At 35.7% G+C, this 23,014-nt stretch overlaps 1 protein-coding gene across 1 annotated transcript in view; it reads right to left on the bottom strand.

Moving 5' to 3' along the window:
- The window catches only part of GRM8 (glutamate metabotropic receptor 8), a 308,738-nt gene that overhangs the window by 34,632 nt on the left and 251,092 nt on the right, over positions 1-23,014 (bottom strand). Inside the window, exon 8 of the mRNA XM_050970061.1 lies at positions 8,117-9,052. Coding sequence (XP_050826018.1) covers positions 8,117-9,052 — 936 coding nt within the window. The remainder of the gene's footprint in view (positions 1-8,116; positions 9,053-23,014) is intronic.

Here is a 23,014-nt window from a genome sequence, read left to right as displayed (position 1 = left end):
GTTTCCCAAGACAATCCCAGAAATAGTTCCACACAATTTCTAGAGAGTGTTCTATTTAAAGATTTTCTCTTTGTCTTAACAAGAGTATAAGTTCCAATTAACTTTCTCTTAGCCATACCTTTTTTTTTTCTCTAGGATGTGGGTTTATCAAATCATTCTTAGCTGAAAAAAATCTCTCTTCCTGTCTACTTACAAAGATTTTTCACTAAGTGATAAATTTGCTTGAAGATATTTTCCATATGGTTTGTGTTATCACAGGTTTTACTTTATGCAAATTAAACCAGCCCTTACAGTGCCCCAAAAACCTAAGATTTTTTAAATGCTGGAAGGATTTATCTTAAACTGCACTTGTTGAAGACAACCAGATTTTTAGCACTGAAGAAATCCAAGCCAAAAGATCAATATTTTTGTGAGGTGAATCTGATTCTTAAAAATACAGTAGCTAAAGTATATTTTCTTCAATATTATCTTTATGAAACATTTCTGGTCTGTCACAAACTTCTTTCTGTGATTATTGATCCTTTTTTTAACAAAAAAGATGATGAGTTATTTAGCTATTTGGGCTTCACAAAATTATTTCTGCTTCTCAGTAAGGATTAATTACTTATCACAGGGGCCAGCAAGTAGCCAAAAATATCTATTTAAAGTTCATTAGTATGCAATTCCATCTTCATCTACTTGTTACCAACTCTCTGACACTCCCCGGGATGGGGTAGGATGCTGACCACAGGCAAATTTCACTTTTCTGGCAGCTCATTCCTGACTTTGGGAGAAAAGCCATCATTCATGATGGGGCCAGAAGCAAACATGTCAGACAAGCAAAATGCCAGTGTTGTCCATTATGTGGCATGTGCACATCTTTCCAATGCATACGCCAGCTCAGTGCTCATGCCGGAACAGACATGCAGCTTTGCAGAAATCAAAAGGTTTTGCAACCCTCAGGTGCACCCATGAGCACCTCACTGGGCTAAAAAAATAAAAAATATATTTTACTAAATACTTCCCTTCTTTCTTGGGGGAGCTAGCGTTGTATCTCTTTGTGAAACATCCTGTAAAACTTGTCATAGGTTGGACTAAATGATCTTAAAGGTCTTTTCCAACATAGTTCATTCCGTGATTCTGTAATTAAAATCAGACCTCAACATGCATACTCAAAATCCTTGTAGCTTCATTAATGAAATTAGCAAAGTCAAATCTCACTCTAAAGGCAATGGGCATATCTTAAAACAATAAAGCCCAGCCTTTAAAATTGCATTTGCTTTAACTTTGCACAGCCATTCAGCAAGAACACTTCCCAAAACTCAGGTACACGCTATGCTGTGCAGCTGAATCACAAAAAAACTTAACAGGTGCTAGAAATTCGAAAAAGTAGCATTTTCTAAAAAAGTACTTGGCCTGAAAACTCATTAAAAATCTTTTCATAAGTGTTTTTTTTTAAATGCCAGGCTGGTGCTACAGTCAATAGTCCAGACATTTTTCAGTTTAAGAAAGTGGAAACAGTTTAAAACTTGTGAAATTATGGTCTTTAAGTATCAGAACTGCTCTGCTTCCAAATTTCAGTTTAAACTTACAAGGATAGAAAAGGTTGAAACTCAAAAAAAGCATTGAAAATGCCTACAATATTTTAAATTACCCAAACCAATCCATCAGTTTTGTCTCACTTATCAGCTAATAAACTTTAAAAAAATAAAAATATAATCACATTTTTTTCCTGAGAAATAACTTTTGAAATGGGTTCCCACAAAGCAACTTTTGAAAGAAAAGAGGATCTCTATGTTTAGCTGGTTTCTCATTATAGGTATCTTTTGCAGGTGTGCTGCCACCCAGGAGAAGTATGACTACTCCTCTGTCCTCCAACACCAGCTTGTGGCAGGCTGGCAGGGAAAACAGATTTGGGGGCTGCTGAAACCCTTTGTTCAGCCAGAGGGTGAACAAGCAATGACCTAGCAATGACCATGGCCTGCATGGCACTGAATATCTTCCAGTTGGAGGGGAAAATGCTGCCTCAGTGACAAACAGGGAGCAAGGACCTTCCTCTCAGACAGAAAGGGAGCAGAGGGTTATTGGACAATGAGCTGTCATTTCGTCACACTCTTGTTCACATCTCTTTTAACATTCTGCTTCTATAGTAGAACAACAAAGTTCCATTTTCTGCCAAGGATTAGGTCAAAAGTTGGAGGAAATCATGAAGCATAGAAATAATTTATTTGATGAAACTTTACATGTGAAAAACATGAAATGAGAAGGATGAAAAGTTTCTCCATTCTAAACATGATTTCCAGTGAGAGGGAGGCATATTTCTGTCAAATAATCTGGTGAATTTTAACTAATTTTCTGTTCCAAGACATAGAATAATGCAGTCATTTATGTTGGAAAAGACCTCAAACATCATCAAATCCAATCATTGACCTAACATTGCCGAGTCCACCACTAAACCATGTCTCTAAGTGCCACATCTATGTCTTTTAAACACCTCCAGGGACAGTGACACCACCACTTCCCTGTTCAATGCTAGACCACCCTTTCAATGAAGAAGTTTTTCCTAACATCCAACCTAAACCTGCCCTGCCACAGCCTGATGCAATTTTCTCTTGTCCTATCACTTGCTACCCAGGAGAAAAAACAACACCATCCTTGCTACAGAAATGTGTAGAAACAAGCTAAGCAAGTCCAGTTTTCTGAGTTGCTTCTCATGAATCTTGTATTTTGGACATGCAAAAATTCAAATATTGATAGTTTTTTTTAAATCTTGGAAGTACTCCCATATTCTAAAAAATCTGAATAAAAAAACATTAGGAGCCCAGAAATGAAGTTTTGAACAATGATACAAAACTGAATGTGGAATGTATCACTTCAGCACTCTTCTAACTTCTGCTCCTGTAATAAAAAAATGAAAAACTGTTTCAAACATTGCTCAGATTAATCCTTATGATATGCACAGTGTTGGCAGCAGAGATTCCAGTTTAATCAAGCAAAAAATTATTCATAAAATGAAAGAAATGCTAAATTTATAAGTTTTTAAATGCTAAATTTATAAACTTTTCTGGACTTTTTCCTATGATGTGTATTGCACAGACTACCTGCAGAGCTAGATCTCCACATCCAGTCTGGATTAGAAGAGAATGCTTTGAGGTGAAGAACAAACTCAGTGCTGTGCCCTTCACGAATTCAATCTGAGGAACCATTAAGACGTTGTTTTCTTGCAGTCACAGGAATATATTTAGTCAAGGATTCATAATGTAAACACACAAAAGATTATTTGTATACTTTTATAGAAATATGGGAGATGGAATAAGTCTCTACCTGAACTATCATTAGTAGTTGTTTTCTTTAAACTAATGAATGTATATTACTACTCTGATGGAACTAGCTCTTCCTCCCACTGAGAATTGAATTTCTTTATCTTGACAATTACAGCAGTAATTTACAAGTCAAATTAATAGTGGAATACTTTTGGTATTGTTTCTAACTTCCTTTAGTGTAACTAACAAACAGATGGATATAAGCATAAGATCCACTGAACAATAAATCCAGCATGAAAAGAGCTGGAATGGTAAGATCATAAGGATAATAATTTATGAGAAAATTTCTATTATAAAATTACAATTTTTCTATATTGCGGTTATGAAAAGAGAGGTCAGAGTTGTCAGAATAATTGAAAATACATTAAAATTCATCTGCCTTGTTAGATCACACCTTGTAATTGCTTCCAGTTGGAGGAGATCAAAGAAATTATTCAGTGTTTTTATGGTCTTTCCTCAGCAAAAAGTGAAACATCTCTTCATTCACAGTATGGGGAACATGTATTCATCTTCTCATTCAAGCAAAGTATTTCCAGATTAATATAAAAAATTATGTCTGATAATAATGATGTGTGATAATAATCTGTGAACAAACATGATTTATCCACCCGTCAAAAATGCTAAAAGGAAGGGAATTTACAAAGTTCAGTTTATTAAACAAGGTTGTACTTCAGACAGCCATCTATCCTCAGAAGGTTTTAGTGCAATCTGCCATTTTAACTTAATTTTACACAGGAATTCAAACACCTGTTTTAATCACTCAGCTATTCAACATATTTTTCGGTGGCATTCTGGTTATTATGACATTTCAGACATCTCTATCCCAGATGATTCCAGTACTTCCAGTGTTTGGCTATATCCATGTGCATGACACAGAGAAAAGCCATATTCACAGAATACTTTCTGACAGAATTTCTCTCCTTTGCCTCTAAAACACTTTACTGACATTAATGTGTTAGAAAAATTGTGGTTTATGTCTTAGGGGGCCATTTATCACTCAGTTTAATGACAAACTGGAAAAATTTAAATTTTTGTAGTAGGTTCTTTTCATGAAGAAGGAGCTGTCAAAGAAGGCATGAACACAAATGGACAAAATCACGAACTAGACAAAAAAAAAAATCACACAGAACCTAAAGTCAATGTTCATATTTTCTCTGCAGGACATCTGTAAGAATGACAACCTCAAAATAGCGTGTTTAGCACCATAGGGAATTTATATTCTGCTATTTATATTATTGCTTCAAAATAAGGACAAATGAGTAAACGTGGAGATCAATACAAGCCACCAAGCTTGAATTCTACCAGGGTGTTTTGGATTTGGATTTAACAGTTTTTTACTTATCTCTGTATATATATTAATTTCTTGAATAATATACAGTAGTTTTCTCAATTTTATATTAGTTTCAAACTCACATGTAAAATGAGATAATAAAAATTTTAAAAAACAGCATTTGTTATAACGGACTGTAAAAATATTACAAATGTCAAGACTAGAAATCAACATATTCCCATAGCATCTTGTTGAATTACCTTAACTTTTACTACATTTTTTTTTCTTATGGATATGTCACTGCATGCAAATTCAGACATTTAACTCAGCTGCATTCGCCAGCTAGAGACCCAAGATCCTTCATGAGTGAAAGAGAGCAGTTTCCCATCCTGTGCTTCACAGCAAAAGCACATATCACCAAGATTCCTAGTCTGTCTGCAGATAAGTACTTATGCTCATTTAAATTACCTTCATCATTCATATTTGAAGTTTGATTGATGCCAACACTCAATTTATGGACTTGTGCTGACTCTACATGTCTACACTCCTCTAGACTGTTTACAGAATCTCCTAGGTAACCTATACTTTTGAATTGATCCCCAAGGCCATTAAATGTAAGGGTAAGTTTTCTAAGGTGAGCTTTGAGTTTTGGATCTAGACATCTATTTTCAGCATTAATGGTACACTTTTTTTTGTTTATCAGTAGTATTGACAGTGAAATAAAAGCTGCTCTGTAAGTTTGTTATTTAATTAGAGTCAATTGAATACCTAAGTGTACAACCTCTTTCATGAAATGCTTAGTAACTTCTGCTATTATTGCAAGCACTGCTAGTGTCTAGGAAAATTGAAATTCCTCAAAACATTTTGGAAAAGTTTTAATTACTCATTATTCAAACAGATGTGAATCTAAATATGGCAACTGGAAGTACCCCTGGCAAGTAATGAATAAATTTATTAGTGATAAAATCATGACAAATTTATTGCTGTCAAAATTTCATAAAGGAAACATTGCTTTAAGATAGCACTTTAAAATCCCCAGCTTTTATTGCTCTGTTCTCTCTCAGTAAGCTCAAGCCATAAAAAAGAAATAATTTCAGGATTCTATGATAACTGCAATGTAAGTAAGCACCAAAAAAAGTCCATTAGAGTTTTTCATTTATTTCATCCTCCAAATAGATCATAATATCAAATTTCAAATTAAATATTCTAGAATACATTACCTTGTTTTTAAAATGCTATACTGGTGTTCTGCACCAACTGAGAAACCATAAGTTTCTTTAGAACATGCATATTTGTGCAGTAAGATTTATACATTTTTATCTCATTCAGAGAAGTATTTAAATTGTATGGAATATGTTAACTGTTAAGAAGAGGTCTGTAAAACTCTGTGGAAACATGTTTTTATTTGCAGCAAAAAGAAGCAGCACTTTGGAAAGAATTATTTGAATTACATAGCTACTGTATTAGCATTTTTTCCCTCCGTAAAGAAGAGGAAAGAAAAACAAATAATTTAGAAAGAAAAAATGGGAATTAACAAGTGAAATTTAATGTTAGAAGCTGTGTGATTTAGCTTCATTTGTGCAGTCTTGGGCTTCAAAAAAGAAACGCAGAAGAGATGTTCATTAATTGCATCTTTAAAGGTTGAAACCAAGTCATCCTTTATTACAATCCAAGGTGGACTGATGGTTTAAATCAAAGTCACTGCATGGTTACCAGCAGCGAAATATTTCCTGTTTCAAGAATCAATTATTTTGGTTCAAGTACTTGCCATAAACCTGATCAGACCAAGCTGTTAAAAGTACCACAAATTTATACAACAAAGCATTTTTTGTGACTTAAGCCTACAAATACAAAAAACAATTTACCTAAACATGTTTTCCTATGTCAAATGGGATTTTTAACTTACTCTATCTGTCATAAGCCATTACCTTGGTACTCTGATGCCTTGCCAAGGATGACCTAGAACAGGGGCGAGATGGAGTTAAAGTATACAGCAGGTATTTATTGAAAGATCTCAATCGATACACCTTGGGCAGTACAAGATCCCAGCCAGGGCTGCACCCAAGATGAACCCAAAATGGTCCCAAAAATGGATCACTGGTCATGAGGTCTCTCACTTTTATAAGTTCTGGTCCATTTTCATATTGGAGTGAATTGTTCAATTATAGCTTTAGGTTATGAAGTCCCATTCTTGTTTTTTCTCTCTTCAGTCCATGTTGTTTATGCTCCTGGGCCTGAAATTTGGATCAGTTGTCCTTGGTTCCCAGCTAGAAAAGGAATTGCTCTGTCTAGCTACTCTGTGAAGAGATTTTACCATCCCTTAATATGAAGCACAGAACTACACACTAAAGCAGTACAGAATCTGAAAAATATAAAAGCTAAAACCTAAGGCATCAACTTCCCCAGCTTAATTCAAAAAACCATGAAAATAAGCCTGATTCAATTCAGTAAGCCAGCTTCAATTTCTAGGGAGGAAACTATTTTTTTCTGCCACACTCTGCCCCATGCAATTCTTCTGCTTGAATTAGAAAGTGTTTCATCAAGGTATACAGAACTGTTCTTTAATTCCACTGACAAGTGTGCCCTCTAAACTAGAGACGTGTCAAACCTTTCCACAATTATAAGTGAACACATGCTGACTTCTCAAATTACATTAAAATGAATATTTGGAAATATTATACTAAACCTGCTTGAAGGAAAGACAAGAATTTATGTGAAAGACTGTTAACTTTATTTTTGGATTTCTAAGAATTTCCATATATCAAATATTTGCAGTTTTGAAGACTGATGCTAGTATTATTTCTTTTCCCTGCCTAACTTGTCGTTTTCACCACTGTCACCTCAATAAGTACTCACACAGTTGACATTTACCTCTGCCTTCCCATTCAAACAGAAGAGAGTCACATGTCTGATGTAGTTTCCATCTAAGTATCAATCATTTCATTTCTTATTAAATCATCAGGAAAGTGTTTTATTTTTGCATCCATATAATAATAAGTGAATTATGCCTTATATGAATTTACACACGCTTGATTCACAATTTAATTCCTCCTGTTCTATTTTGGGTTCTTTTAAATTTTTAAAGTTTTGTGTGTCAACCAGAGACAAAAGTAATTCTTTTCATTCTGCCCGGGCATTTTTCTTCATTATTTTTGACAAATGTAAGTTGATCTTCTTACACTTGTGGAATGCAACCAGTTCTATCAGATCTGTAGATGATAACAAAGATTGATAGTGCTTCATGTAACAGGCCACAGCATCACTGAAGGGCAATAAGAAATGTTAGAAGAAACAGTCATTAAAGGTTATATGGAGAAATTGTCAACATTTTATGCCAGTCACACAACAATCACAATCAGTTACTTGTGTTAGTACATGGGAAACCTACTTTTGGAAACATGTGCTTTATTGTCTGTGAATTCTGATGGTTTGTTTGCCATTCAGAATTACTCATTTGTAAGAGTGAAAATGTTTTTGTGCTGTAATTATTGAGAGATGAAAGTAGAAAAAGAGCAGTGTTTTGATAGGTAAACAAATCACTTACCTTCTCTGCTGATTGGGCCGTACCAAAAAAGATTGGAATAAAAGCTAACCAAATTATGCAGGTTGTGTACATAGTAAATCCAATAGGTTTTGCTTCATTGAAGGTCTCTGGAACCCCTCTTGTTTTAATAGCATAAACAGTGCATGTGACCATCAAGAGAATACTATATCCAAGGGAACAAATGAGAGAAAGATCTGAAATGTCACATTTGAGAACTCCTCTGGCATTTTCTGGTTCAAGTGTCCTCTGCTCTCCATAGTCTACAATGGTATGTGGTGGGTCGATAGCAAACCAGATGAAGACTCCAATAAGCTGAAAGGATATTAGGCTGAAAGTGATCACCAGCTGAGAAGCCGGACTAATAAATTTGGGAGCTGTGACAGATTTTTTACCTTGTTCAAATATTCTGTGAATCCTGTTTGTTTTGGTAAGTAACGCAGCATAGCTGAAGCACATGCCGAGTCCTAGAAAGATCCTTCGAAATGAGCAGACCACTGTATCAGGAGCTGCAATCATTAAAAAAGTAATGGAGTAACAGAGAAAAATCCCAGTCAGGAGCACGTAGCTGAGCTCCCGGCCAGAGGCCCTGACGATGGGCGTGTCGTTGTAGCGGACAAATGTCACAATCACGAAGGTGGTGGCGATTATCCCGAGAATCGCTATGAAGACAGGCACGATGGCCCAGGGAGAATGCCACTCCAGTTTGATTATAGGGATAAGCTGGCAATCTGTACGGTTGGCATTTGGCCTCTTGTTAATGGGACAGAGTTCACAGTTGAATTCATCCACCTGGTAGTGGTAGCCCTCGCAGCGCTCGCAGTGCCAGCAGCAGGGCACTCCCTTCACGGTTTTCTTTCTTTCCCCAGCTTTACAGGGCAGGCTGCAGACAGATGCTGGATGAGTGTGTTCTCTGTTAGCCCACTGCATATCTTCTACCTGTGGGTATAAAAAATTAATGAGACTTCTATTTTCCTTCATTTATAATATCCTAATCCTGGCCACAGGTTTGTCATAAATCACCACTTGCTGACAGCACAAATACAGTTTACCATAATAAGAAACCTGTTTCTTTCCCTTGCACTGACTTTAAAAAAGTGTTAAATGATTGTGTCCAATAAATCATTCATGCCACAAGCTTGATGAGTGCCATTAGTTTCTATTTACCTCTTTACTGCTGACCAAATTGACATCTGTAAAGATATTTATCGACTCCAGGCTAGTTTAGAAGCAAAAAGCCCCATACACAGTGCTGTAAAAAGTTAATCACATGCAAATATAAATATCAGCAGTTCTCAAACATTTAATTACAAAATAAGTCTATTTTCAGAGTGAGCTTCAGAGCAATTTCTGGTACAGCAAAGAAATAGATTAAAATCTCCATGCATCAGCTCTAGCAAAACAAAGAGTTCCATGGTCTGTGGTGCCATCCCTTCTACAAATGTGGATATTTTATACTTTTCCACTTTCGATACTTTGAAATGCTCAAAAGTGTTTTGTTTGCATTTCTAGTAGATTAAAATAAGTATATACTGCTTTCTGAATAACAATGGAAAAAGATGTCATGACTATTGCCTTCGTTCTCCTGATCTAATAAGTCCAGGGATCCTTTTGTAGCACAGAACAATGCAATCTTGTTTTAGAAATCCCAGCTTTCTCCACAGCAGCACATTAGCAAAATATACTTTTTTCATATGCCCATGTATTCTTCCTGCTTGCCCCACAAATGAAATCTGAATAGGGAACTCCCGGATTTAAAGAATTTCCTACTTAAAATTATCACTCAGTTTGGTGCCAGCTGTCCTTAGCCCACCCTTTTTAAAGCCCTGTTGTGCATAGGTCACTGAGAGTGAACCAGAGCTGTGGGTAGAGCAGAGCCCTGGTGGGAGCAGAACCCCCTCCTTGTTGCTCCAAGCCCCTCCTTTCATTCCTTTGTGAGGTGGTGAGCACTCAAAGACGAAGCACTTTCCTGGTTCTTGCCTATTAAGTACTTAGCACTTTTGTTTCATTTGGAGGCTGTATTCATAAGCAGTAACAAAACTTCAGGCATCAGGAATGTTTTCAGTTCCTTCTGGAGGAGGACAGAATGAGGACAGCTCATAAAAAGGGGGAATTTTGGCCTTTAAAGTTTCTTTTTTCAGCAATTTTTCAACAGACTTGAGAGGAAATCACACCGCAGCATTGCTGGCCTTAGCTGCCTTCCCCGGAGAGCCAGAGCACCAGTTACAGCACTGCACAATAAAGCAGCAACAAGCAGCCAGACTCCTGCTCTCCTCTGTGCCCCTTTGGTGCAGGACTTTGATGTTGTTCTCCACTCCAAGGGACCACAGAGCAACAAGGAGACAAGAATCACTCATAAAACCAGCTCTGTGAACCCTCAGAGTCACTCGAGGATTTCAGTGGGAGGGGATCCTGAATCCCCAGAAGTCAACCAGATTTTATATCAAGGATTGTGATGACTATGCAAAATACATCATCTGGTGACTATGGAAAAGAAAAAAAATTAAGCAATTAGTTTCCTAAAAAGCACAAGAATAACCCAGTTTTGTATGAAACAGCTTTGACAGAGTTCCAGCAGAGCACTTGATACAGTAAGAAAAAATTCACCTCTATTACAATCTCCTGGTTTTAATCACTGAAATCCTAAAAGCCCACATAACCCCTTATTGTTTCATCTACTGGTTGTGAGAAAAAACATGCTATGATGAAATCAGCATGATAGTGAAGGCAATTTACCTTGCTAGGAAAATAAATACAAATCTTGTGATTTAGTCACACACTACAGTACTGGGGGGCAACAGTAAACCATGGTCATTAATCCAGAACTGTGGATGAGTTTGGAATGACTCAGAAAAGCACAGTACTGCATATTGGCTAGATTATAGCACACAATACAGAATCACCAGGAGAGCAGACACCACCTTGTCCAGCACAGACTTAGAATGGCATGGACAGGCAATATCTCATCCAGCAGAAAGCCTGACAGGATAAAGCTTAGCTGTTTCTGCTTTTAAACATGTTTGAATTAGAAAGGTGAGTTTATACCAGATCAGTATTTAATACCATGACACTACAGTGGCTCTTTTCTGTCATCAAGCATCCTAAGGCCACACTTACTGTATTGTGAATCAATGGCTTAGGTAAGTACAGAGAATTCCCTTTTGTCTTAGAACTTCTACTTTACTAAGAAGAAAATTCCAAAATTGAAAAAAAAAAAAGAAAAGTCCTTTAATTTTATAGCTATTTACAATTTCACGTATTTTTGTCCTGACAGTATTTTAATTGACTAAAAACATGCCTAAAATCTCTTCACAGTTTGCAAAACATTTAGGTGTCTCAGTTTACTTCACATTGGCAACAACTGATAATAAATTCTTACTTCTGAAGCTAGCTGACAAACATTCATATATGTTTTTCACTCTGATACATCTGACACAAACTAAAAAATATATAATTTCCAGCATATAAAGTTATATAAAGTCGGGAATGTTGAAAAACTCACTGGATAAAGCATTATTTTCCCCAATAAATTAATTATTAATATGAACACGATTGACTAGTTAGCCATTGAAAAAGTCAAACACAAATGAATCTTAAAGCATAAGAAGTTCTAAATCAATGTAGAAAATAACCAGAATGAATGGTTGGGGCAGGTGGCTTTTAAAAGGTATAAATCCTATGTTTTAAAATCTTGATTGTCTGGATTAATTTTCTAGGCAGAAAAACACATGTAGGTGACCTAGATTTATCAAAAAGCTTAAAAAAAAATATTGGTTCTTGCTCATTAGTTTTGTACTAGTACAAATAGTAGTACTTTTGTACTACTATTTAAGGTGAAAGAGATATATGTTCCCAAGAAACTGGCCAGTGTTTGAAATTGCAGATTGCTTCAAAATACATGTATATCTGAGAAAATTCTGGCATTGTGGATGATAACTCTGGTAGTTGTGGAAAGATGGGATTCTCCCATGAACACAAACCATCTGACAACTCAGTTTATCACTCTATTAACAAGCAATGTGCCACAGTAAGAACCAAAGGGCAGAGCAAAGCTGTTAATTCTGAGGAACTGATGGTCACATTGGTCTGTATTTGAAATTAGAGTCCACAGAAGAAGGTTGTATCAACCAAATTTTGACAGAGTTCAGTGGGCTTCATCGATGAAGATTAACTGGAAAGTATATTCTATTTTCATTTCAGCCAAAAGCAACCCCATTCACTTAGCCCAAGACTCACTCCACAATGAGCAAGTGTGCAAAGTGAGAATAATTAATAGATTCCTTTCAGTAGCTGACTCTTGATTGAAACCAAAATGCTGATGTGTGTATATCCTCAGACTGCTACTTGGACAATACTGTAGCAGGGGCAGAAAATAGAGCAGGGGAAACTATACCTGAGAGTGAGCATTGTGCTTTCATTACACTTGAACAGGTCTGTTAAGGGTTTCTGTATATGCAGACCTTAATAACTGAAAAGTCATGCTAATTCTGGTCATCTGGTTCACTCCCAGCTATCCACAACCTGCAGCAGTCTTTGCCTGAAATGTATTTTTGAGCTATTATTTTGCATAATATAAAAGTAATAAGTAAATGCAGTACAAAACATAATTACAATAGTCTTAAATATCTTTCAGGTTTTTTTCACTGATTGTATGTATTAAAGATTCCAGTTTCTTGAACTCATGTAGAAGATTCACCTATGCCATTATTTTTCTCTCTTTATGAGCTAGTATTATTGATCCCACTACTTCTCTGAGATTAACTTTATACAATAAATGACAGCAGGAACTGTTAAGAAACTACAAAACAAGGGAGGATCATTTGGGAACAGAGAACAAGGGACAATTATAATTTTCAGAACTACTGAAAACCTGTAATAGTCAAGCTTTAAAGGGAGTTGCTGGATGCTCATCCTCTTCTGAAAATCATAATTTTTTATGTAGACATAAACACTTTGCAGTGGAACTTTCAAAAGTGCCAAAGGGAACTTGCTCAATATAGCTAATTAATTTAAATGAGAGTTAAGTGCCTTGTCTGTTTAACTGCTTTTGAAAATCCCACTATGCTTCCATCTGCAGTTTTCACAACAAAAATACTTTGGAAAACACCTTAAAGTGATCCAGAAGTTCAAATGTTATAAAACTAACTTACCTTTAGGCACACATTTCTAAAGATTTTCATGGGGGAAAGAAACTCTCAAAAAGGCCTGAATCAGACAAAAAAAAAACCCACAGAAAAGAAGGTGCTTTTTGACATTGAAAAAGGATTAAGTTCTACAACTCTTCAGCTCTTACTGATTAAAATGTCTGGGTCTGTTGCACTCTTTATACTGCTCAGACCCTACCAAGGCTGAGCAGGTCTCAGATTGTTAAGTAGCCTTGGGTAAACATGGTTTCTGGAAGACTTATTTTGTCACCTCATTTTCATGTGACATCTTCTAGATCCAGTTCAATACAGTTCACCACAAGGCAAAGTTCATTGCTGAATGTACCTGATACCATCTAGCTCAGCTGGACTTGAATAGCCCAGCTCTGTACCTAGTATTAGTAATGGTTTAAACATTTTCTCAGTTTTATTCCAGTACCTTCCCTGAATTTGGAAAATGCCTGATAGGTTGATGTTCTATCATGAAATACCTCACATTTCCCTAAGATGCAGTTCCATTTCCTACTATTCCAATACTTGCCAGAGTGAAAACATCAGAAATACTTTGACAGCATGTCTGCAAGATGTGTATTCATTTGCCATGAAATGGATCATGATACAAAAAGAGAATGGCTTCATTGCTATTTCAATGGACATAAAAATCATCTCTACATGAGATATCTGCCTGATGGAGCTGCAATTTGCTTTAATGTGCAGCATTAAGATTCACAGTTCACTAAACCATTAAAATACAGACAAAATGCCATTTCATATCAAAAGCAAATAAACACCTCTGTCCTTCATGAACATTTCAAACACAATTCCCTCTAATATCTAATAATAGAGCTAAAAATTAATGATGTGAGAACTTGGCTAAAAGAGTACAAGTTTACATGATACAGTACAAATAGCACATTCACTTTTCTGGAACCCACATTCTTCCAGTAATCAAGCAACTCATTCACTTAACAATGCCCTCAGCTACTGGAGAGGACTGATCAAAAATGCTACTAATAGGTGAAATATAATTTCTGAATCACGTGTCCAATATATATGTACGAAAGCACTTTGTTTCCTGTTCTTAATTATAGTGTAGAAACTTATCAGCTATTTAATTCAGCAACCCATGAACAATACAAAGGCACCTGGACAGCTTTCAAAGGGTTTTTCAGAGTACATTGCTTGGGTAATATTAAATGTTTCTGATTATGTTATAATCAGAAACTTGCAAGAATTTTCATTTTTCTTTCAAATCTTAGAGGCAGTTATTCATTGTAAAAATGAAAAATTAATTTTTAATTGTCTTCTTGTAACAAATGGAATTATGTGAGTTCTGGCTAGAGTAATGCAAATGGTAATTAGAAGAGTTGTGGAGCAGACAGACTGTAGTCAGTTAGCCAAGACTTTCAGAGGATCAGGAGTCTTATATATAAATTCATGGGACTTTTAATAGATATTGAGATTCTTGGCCATAACAATGAAAAAGAACTGAAATATCACCTCCAGCTAGGATTTTTCTTATTTTTATCTCAAGTTCCTGAAAGTTTTTATCTTCTGAAAAAAAGGCCCATCATAGGAGTATAGGAAGTGAGAGAATTAAGGGAATTTCTTCTAGCATTTAGATTTTTAAATTGTCTTACATATCTATTCTCACAGTAAAAGTTAATGTACCTTGTACAATCAAGTCACCTGAACCATTGAAACCCAAAATTAAACTGAAACTGGTTCAACTAAATGAATTCATTATGAGTCTAAATATAATGATCATTCCATTCTGACTGCTAGATAGACTTATCCCATTAGAGAAGAGCTGGGTATACACGCAACTATTTAAGCGAGCATGTACAGAAGGAAAATAAGACAATGACATTAAATACAATTTATATTAAAATAAACCAAAATTGAGACTTACTCCAGACTGCCATGCTAGTATAAGATCACTATCATTACCAAATGTGCCATAATTGCTGTAAAATATTTATATCATTCACCCTACACAGATATTTTTCCTAACAACTGAGATGCCATTTTCTTTAATTTTACGCATAGATATTCCAAGAGTTCTGTAAGGAACATGGAATTATATATTTGGTTTTACCATGTACTTGTTGAAAACTAATGCAGTCTAATATCAGTTTGAAGAGTCTGAGAAGCTTGATGAGTATGAAAGGATCAGGCTGAAATACTACAAGACAAATCATTTTTTCTCTTTTTCTTCAGGATCAGAAGTACATGTTGTTGAAAGAATCCAGATGGAAGCTGATTTCTCCTAACTGTAAATCCACCTGCCCAAATTCTTCCTAGGGAAACCACTTACCTCTCTCACAGCTTTCTTAAAGGAAAAACACTTAAATTTAACATCATTTTTGTTGGAATGTTTATTGAATGTTAATTTGAATATTTACATACTATTTACAGGTATGTATGTATAATTATTTTTATGTAAAAAAAATTATCATAGTTCTGTGCTTTCTCAGCATATCATAATTTTCTTGTCATCTCCAGTTTTCAGAACTGCAATATCACCAATCTCTGGAATTACTAAAATAAAAAGAATGCATTTTTATTGTTCTGAACATGTTAACAAGTCATTCTCAGATAGAGAAAAATACCTATAGGGAATGATCCTCTAAGGTAATACATAAAAATTTAAAAGAATGCTATTAAAGCATAAAGATTCTTATGTTCATAAATAGAAAAGTTTAAATACTTGTCTTTCTTTATTAATGCAAATATGTTATTTAGTGGGCTGATACTGTAATTTTACCTCAAAGAAACCAACCCTAGTAATTAAGCCATATAATTAATTACTGCTGAATACTTACAGAGAGGAACACACTGTGTTAATCTAAAATGGGGAATAATCATGCCATGATATCACAATATACAGAGAGTGTTTATTAGTGCTATACAGTCTTAAACTGCTAGCCTGTATATAGCTTGGGATCTAGCTTACTGTGTTTTTCATTGGTCTTGGCTTGTTTTGGTTTGGGGATTTTTTGGGGTTTTTTGTTTTGTTTTTTACTTATGCATTTCTCCTCCCATTATTTGGTTTCTTCTGACTCTTTCAGTATTGCTGGCCCCAGCAGATAATTGGTACAAAGGCAGGAGGAGCTGCACTGTAATACCTTCTTCAGTTTGCCAAACAAGAAACATTAATGTGGATGAAATATTTGGGAAACATCATTTTATTCTCAAGTGCCTTGGGGAGTAGACAACACAAAGTGCAGTGATTAGCAGGTCAAATAAACAGCTACTGTCACTGCACTGTGTAACCACCAAATGGAATTTTACAGAAATCTAGTAGGCACTTCTATTCAATATATGCAATTTTTTTTTCTTTACTGAAAGTATGAACCACAATTAATTTTCAAGCACTTAGTTCTGAAAATAGCCTCTTTATTTACAAAGGAGACAAACAATTACTCCCAACCAAATCAAAGAAGCCAAACAAACCAAAACAGACCACCACAGAAACATCCCATTCTAGATGACATTGGCAGACTTCAGATTTTTTGGAATCTCTTTCAGTGATCTATTTTCTATATTTTTAAAACATGTAATTAGTACCAATGTATCAGACTGAAAATCAGGTTTCCAAAGTCATTCTTTATGCAGACCACTTTCACACAATCTCTCTCGCATATCCTTACCTAGAGGTCCCTGCTGCCCTTACGTGTCCCTGACATGCACTTGAAGAGAATTTTATGAGCATTTATAAATAAAACTCATGATGCACACACAGGGATTGAAGTCATTATGCCCTTCCAAAAGTAGACTGTGCCATAATTTTGGATATGTAATTAAACAGGTGTTCAAGAAAAGACTGGATGTGGCACTAAGTGCCATGGTCTTGTTGACAAGATGGTGTTATGTCATAGGTTGGACTTCATGATCTCAAGGGTCTTTTCCAATTTAGATGATTCTGTGAATCTGTGTTCACAAACATTCAAATTAAAAACAAACTAACTAAATTCCCCAACAACTTGTCAGATTTAGATTTTGAATTAAATGGGCTTTTGAGAGGAAATCTTCCACCATCACTTTTTTTGTCAGCTGATTGGTTTTGATCAGCTCTAATACTAAGGCTATGTGAACCATAATGCTTGAAGTACTTTTTTACTTCCTGCAGTTGATCATGCAGAAATAGCCTGCAAGCATACCTTTAAAAATTTCGTGTTTTGAGAAAAGAAAAGGAGCATAGTTCTTGCAAAGAGTTTTTCAACCTCACTTTCTTGTGCCTGGAGAATCTCCTTCATTCTTCCCAAGGCCCTTAATAGCTAATAGCTCAGCTGTATTTCTTGATGAAAGTTTTAATACCCATAACAAACATGCCCCTCCCAAATACAGTTCTTTTAGCTAGCTACAGTTACCTAAATTAGAGCTGGCTTGTCCCAAGCCTAGTGCTCCATAGCTACTGTGTTTCCTCCAATCTGTCAGGTGCCTTTCAAACCCTATGGTCCCAGATTCTTCCTCACTTCACAGCTCAGCATAGACAAAAGGAACAAACACAAGGGGCTCAGCACAGTTGCCATTTGAATTTAATATAGATTATTGCTTTTTTTTAATTTTAGGACTGTAACATTTCATAATTCCCATTTTTTTCATAAAAAAATATTCACCATGGCATGCTTTTAATTATTGTATTGGTTAAAGGTGAGTTTATCGAAACGAAGAGCTGTTGTCCCCAAACTCCTTCATGATGGGTTGTGAAACAAATGTACTGGGCTAAACCTTCAGCTGATTTAGTTCAGCCCAGTAAGTTCAGTACTGTTGTGCTAACAAGTTATTATTTCTTAAGGGGATGACCCATCACAGTTTTTGTTGTCATTAATATTTAATTATTTTAAAAATAGAAATTAGGCAATCACAAAAAGCCTCAGTTCAATATGAAGAAAAAGATCCTGATAAATTTGTTTAGGTTTCAATCCTCCCCCACTATTTTAAAATGGTTTAATCTACCTCCTATTTCTTGATCAGAGCAAAAGGCACTGTGTGCATGAAACTGAAACTGAATGGTCCTAAATTCCATCCTGCAAAACCCTTCCTACAAATTAATACCAGCACAGATTATATATTCTTTTTATTCCTGCTCTGCTCACAGAGAAAATGCCAAGGTGTGCTAAGGGCTATACAAATATACAAGAAAAAATTATGGTCTCAATCCCAAAGAATTTACAGTCAAACTATAAGATAAAAGAGAACAGAGTATTGGCAGAATACAGAACTGACCATCCTAAAACTATTAAGGCAACACAGACCAGCATGATAGTCAGCAGCCACCTCAAACAGGGGCTTTTTGAGGAAATTTTGCCAAGAAAGATTTTTAAGGAGGTAACAGAAAGAGGAAACCAGGGCAATTTTGTATCTATTTACTGAGCTTTCCATCCAAGCATAAGACAGCACAAAGTCATTGGCTTCACCAGTGACCTCTCAAAGAGTACCATAAAACAGAGCTGAAATATCCTGCGCATTTTAGCTTCTAAAAAATGTTTTAGCATAGTGAAGCACTTGAAATTTTGGGTAAAGTTGCCCTCACTTCAGCAACCTTCATTGACTCTGACAGAGGAACAGACAAACTCAGCTGAAATAGAGGGATCAAATTTATTTACTTGCCTGGAAAAAAAGAGGCACTAAACTGTTCCTGACATATTTGTCCAACCTGTTTTTAGGAAAGAAAAGCCGTACTACAATATACTCTGAAACATATCAAACTCTAAACCCCAGAACACTACTTTAAGATGGTTTCCCATTTTGGTGGCACATATCTTATTTTCCAGCTCTTCTTCACAAAGGGTCAGATCTTTTCAGGCCAAGACTTTGAATTTTCAGTGCTACATAAACAAAAGAAATCACACTAGCCCTTTAAACACAGTTCCAGACAGGAAGACCACATACACAAAAAGTGTGAAAGTCTAAACTAACTCAGGCAGAAAACAGACTGGATTTTATATGAGATTTACAGCAGGAGAAAAGCTTTCGCTACCAAGTTAGTGCTGTTGCTTAGAATGATAAGTCAATAATTAAATTTAAAATTCTGAAGGGAGACCTAGTGATCTGGAAGTGACAAAAACAAACAAGAGGAAGAAGTTTAAACTAGAGAAAGTACTACACAACATGTTTAGTCAGGGGAGGATGAAACAAACCAAACCCAAAAATACCTCTTACTAAAAAAATAAGGGTGAAGATTTTCAAAATGAGAGAAAGTGATAGGGTTTCATATGGACTAAAAATATTGGGATTTATTTTATAATATTTACAGAACTGAGTCAATAGCAAGCTCTTGAGACTTAATGGGGAAGTATGGAGAATTTGAAATGGAAAACCTAGTGCTTACATGCTAAAAAAGGAGGGAATGAAGAAGCCAGGGAATTATCAATCATTCATTTTGACTTGGATTTGAAGAAGAATCCTGAAAGAAATAAACAACACATTTCAAAAACACAGAGAAAACAAACAAGACAAGTAACAGCCAAAAGGGATCTGTCATCAGTGGGCTGTCACATTTCCTTCAGTGAGAGGGTAACAGGCAATGTGGATGAGAGACAAGCAGCCAGGTGTCATTTATCTTAACGTTAGAAAGATTTTTGACAACATCTCAAATTACACTCTCAGTCACAAGCAACCTAGTGAAACAGATTTAGCCCCTAAGGGCTAGGTGAAAATTATATCAGAAAGCTGAGGAAAGATAAAATTTGTAGTTGATTTACTGTCAGAAGGGAAGGGATGGCACTGGGTGTGGTCTAGAAAGGTCTATTGTTAGTCTGCTATTATTCAATATTTGTAATAACCACTCATTTTGTCTGGATCATAAAATAGAGTATAGGGTGATCAGATTTGGGCAGTAACACTGGGAAAGGCTGAAGCACCATGCTGAAGGTCAGAATACTTATTTCAAATGATATTGCAGACTCTGAAAAAATGAAGCATACAGTTTAACAGGGACAACTAGCACTACATTATGGGTCAGGAAGGACAGTAGTGGCAGCTCTGCAGAAGAAAAAGAGATCTCAGGGCTCCAGGAGATTGTGATATATTGAATAGATGTTGTCCTGTTGCAAAAGGGGCAAATGCCAGATAAATGCAGATAGATACAATAGTCTTCCCCCCCTACTCTCACTCATGACTACATGAAATTAAGTTTCTCCTGTACTCTGCACTAGTGATGCTGCAGTCAAAAAACTTTCTGAAGGTTAGGTCATTGTGTTTCCCTTTGAAGGAGAATCAAATGGGGAGTCCAGAGGAGATCTGCAAAGATCAGAAGCACGTCTAGAAAACACAATCTATGTGACTAAATTGAACAAATTCCTCTTGTATAGCCTGAAGAAATAACATAGCCTAGGAGGTAAAACAACAGTCTTCAAATACATGAAAAGGATGAGGATGTGCACGATGTACACTGAATAAAATAAGCTTAAATTATAGCAAGAAGGAGTAAAGTTAGGTATTCTTAAGACACTTTGGAGAGATAAGATTAGCTAAAAAATGAAAGATAATGTCTTCAGAAGCTGCAAAGTCTTCACCCTTAAAACAACATAAGTGTAGAAGATGTTAACTTTATCTGAGGGCCAAAGATTCCCTTGAGATCCCTTTTGCTGTCTTCTGTAAGGCAAAGGCAGATTTTAGGTACTAAATATTTTGAGAACAAATAAAAATATCATAACTAGGCTAAATAAACAGGAAAATGGAAAAATGTCAATGTACTCTCTTGGCAGCTAAGTTCTTGAGGCTGTCTTTTGTGATCTTACAGAATACCTATTAAGGGAAAAATATTTACAAGAAAAAAACAAACAAGAAATGGGAATGATCCTACTTTTTCTATGTATTGCATAATTAATGATGCATTTTAAATATTGTATGGTAAATTGCTTTTGTTTACAGTGAAAATGCTTCTCTAAGTGTTAGGGAAAGAAGGTGTAAGTAAAAGATGTCACCATTGCAGCAATAATAAACTGTTTCCCACATAAGGGAACTTAAATCACTTTGGGATATATTAAGCATCTAGCATGTAAAAAAGAAGTCCGAATTGGAGTCCTATATGTGAATGGAAAACAGGTAGAGAAGTTGTCCTTAATCAGTAACGTGATGCACAACCTGAAGCAAAAGAATATTCTAAATAAATAACCAGGTTTATAACTCCATAAATCTTTCACAGCTGTCTTCTAGAGCTCCTGCTAAAGACTGCTAAAGACAGTCTTGTATTCAGCACAAAACCAAGTGTAGGAGTCCAGTTGCTTCCATGCCTCCCAGCATTTGCTCAAGGGATAGAGGACATTGCCTCCGAGGGGATTATTAGAAGATCAAACCCGCCACACAAATGAAAGTCAGAAAGCTTTAGAAGTGATGACACCATCTCTGAATCACTATGCAAAATCAATATTTACAGCTCACTTGCTCCAGCCAGCCCAGGGCAGCCCAGTAACTAATTACCCTCGTCCTTAGACTATTCCAGCATGTCTGCATTAGATATCTCTCACTGCAATTCAAATCCACTACTTCTCCTAATAGCCAAATTAACTATGCCTAACACAGTTCTTTTCCTGAATAATCCTTTCTGTATTGGAAGAGATTGCCACAACCCCCCTCAGTGCAGTTTTCTTGAGGCTAAACAACCCTAGTTTGCTCAATCTTCCCCTAAAGGCATACTTTTAGATGGCTGATCATTATAATTGCTTGCAGCTGGACTGTCTCCAGCTACTTTACTTTTCCAATGGAAATCACAGTTCTGCTAAGGAGCTCACAGCACTGAAGAGAGAACAGATGAATTACATCACAAGTCTAGGAGTTCTGTAATGGCCTCTGGTGAAGCAAATCAGTTAACCATTCCAAAGCTATTGCTTAGCCTTATGCCTAGGTTTTCCATAAAAGGGGAGGTCACTTCAATTCCTGCAGTTACCAGGAAAAGTACTGCAATCCTTCTTGTTTGACCCAGCAATTTCAAGCATATTTTATTGACATATTCAACACTAAATCTGTTTACTGTGAACTGAAGTTACAATTAAGTTAGCTCTGCATTCTTCATTCTTCATTCCATATTAATATCACCATTAAATCTAGTGATACCATTTTGGATATTCAGAAAATAATTCCCTATCTTTAAATATTTTTTTAAATAGTGTTTGGGGATTTATCAGGATGAAAAGTCCCAGATAACTATAAGATGACTATCCTAAAATAATTAAAATAATATTAGTGCAAGATGAAGAGAATTGCAGCAGAGCAAACAGAAAAAAAATAATAATACAGTAATGTTCTGCTAACTGCTGGTTATTCTCTTTCATCATATTATAACTATTGAAGGCCTTTTTCATTTTCCATTTAATGATTGTTAATTTAGTGGTAGACTTCCATTATGTAACACAAATGAACAATAATTAATTTAATCATTTAATCTGCAATTTTTGCTGTTAAGGACTTTTAAACAATTTGCTTCAAGCTTTAAAGGGCAGCTCAATTTTCAAATTACAAGACATATAAATTTCAGGGTGGTGTCAATGCTAAAAGTCACATTAACTTGTACCAGCAGAGTAGCTAACCCTGCTCTGAAGTCCCATATATGAATGCAAAACTCTCTGGGAATTCATTGAAAAGCTCCTGAATTTTTATTGTTCTAACACTGCTCACTTTTTTTACCGTGAAAGAGAAAATAATGTTTCAAAACATAAGTGCAATGCTTGTCATTCCAGTTTGTTGAAAAAACAGGAATACTCTTGGTCCTGTTGGCTATGGCTATTCAAAGAACAGTTCATTCTAATCA

Source organism: Serinus canaria, chromosome 1A (genome assembly GCF_022539315.1).
Source record: "Serinus canaria isolate serCan28SL12 chromosome 1A, serCan2020, whole genome shotgun sequence".
Taxonomy (NCBI): domain Eukaryota; kingdom Metazoa; phylum Chordata; class Aves; order Passeriformes; family Fringillidae; genus Serinus; species Serinus canaria.
This window is presented reverse-complemented; position numbering and strand designations above follow the sequence as displayed.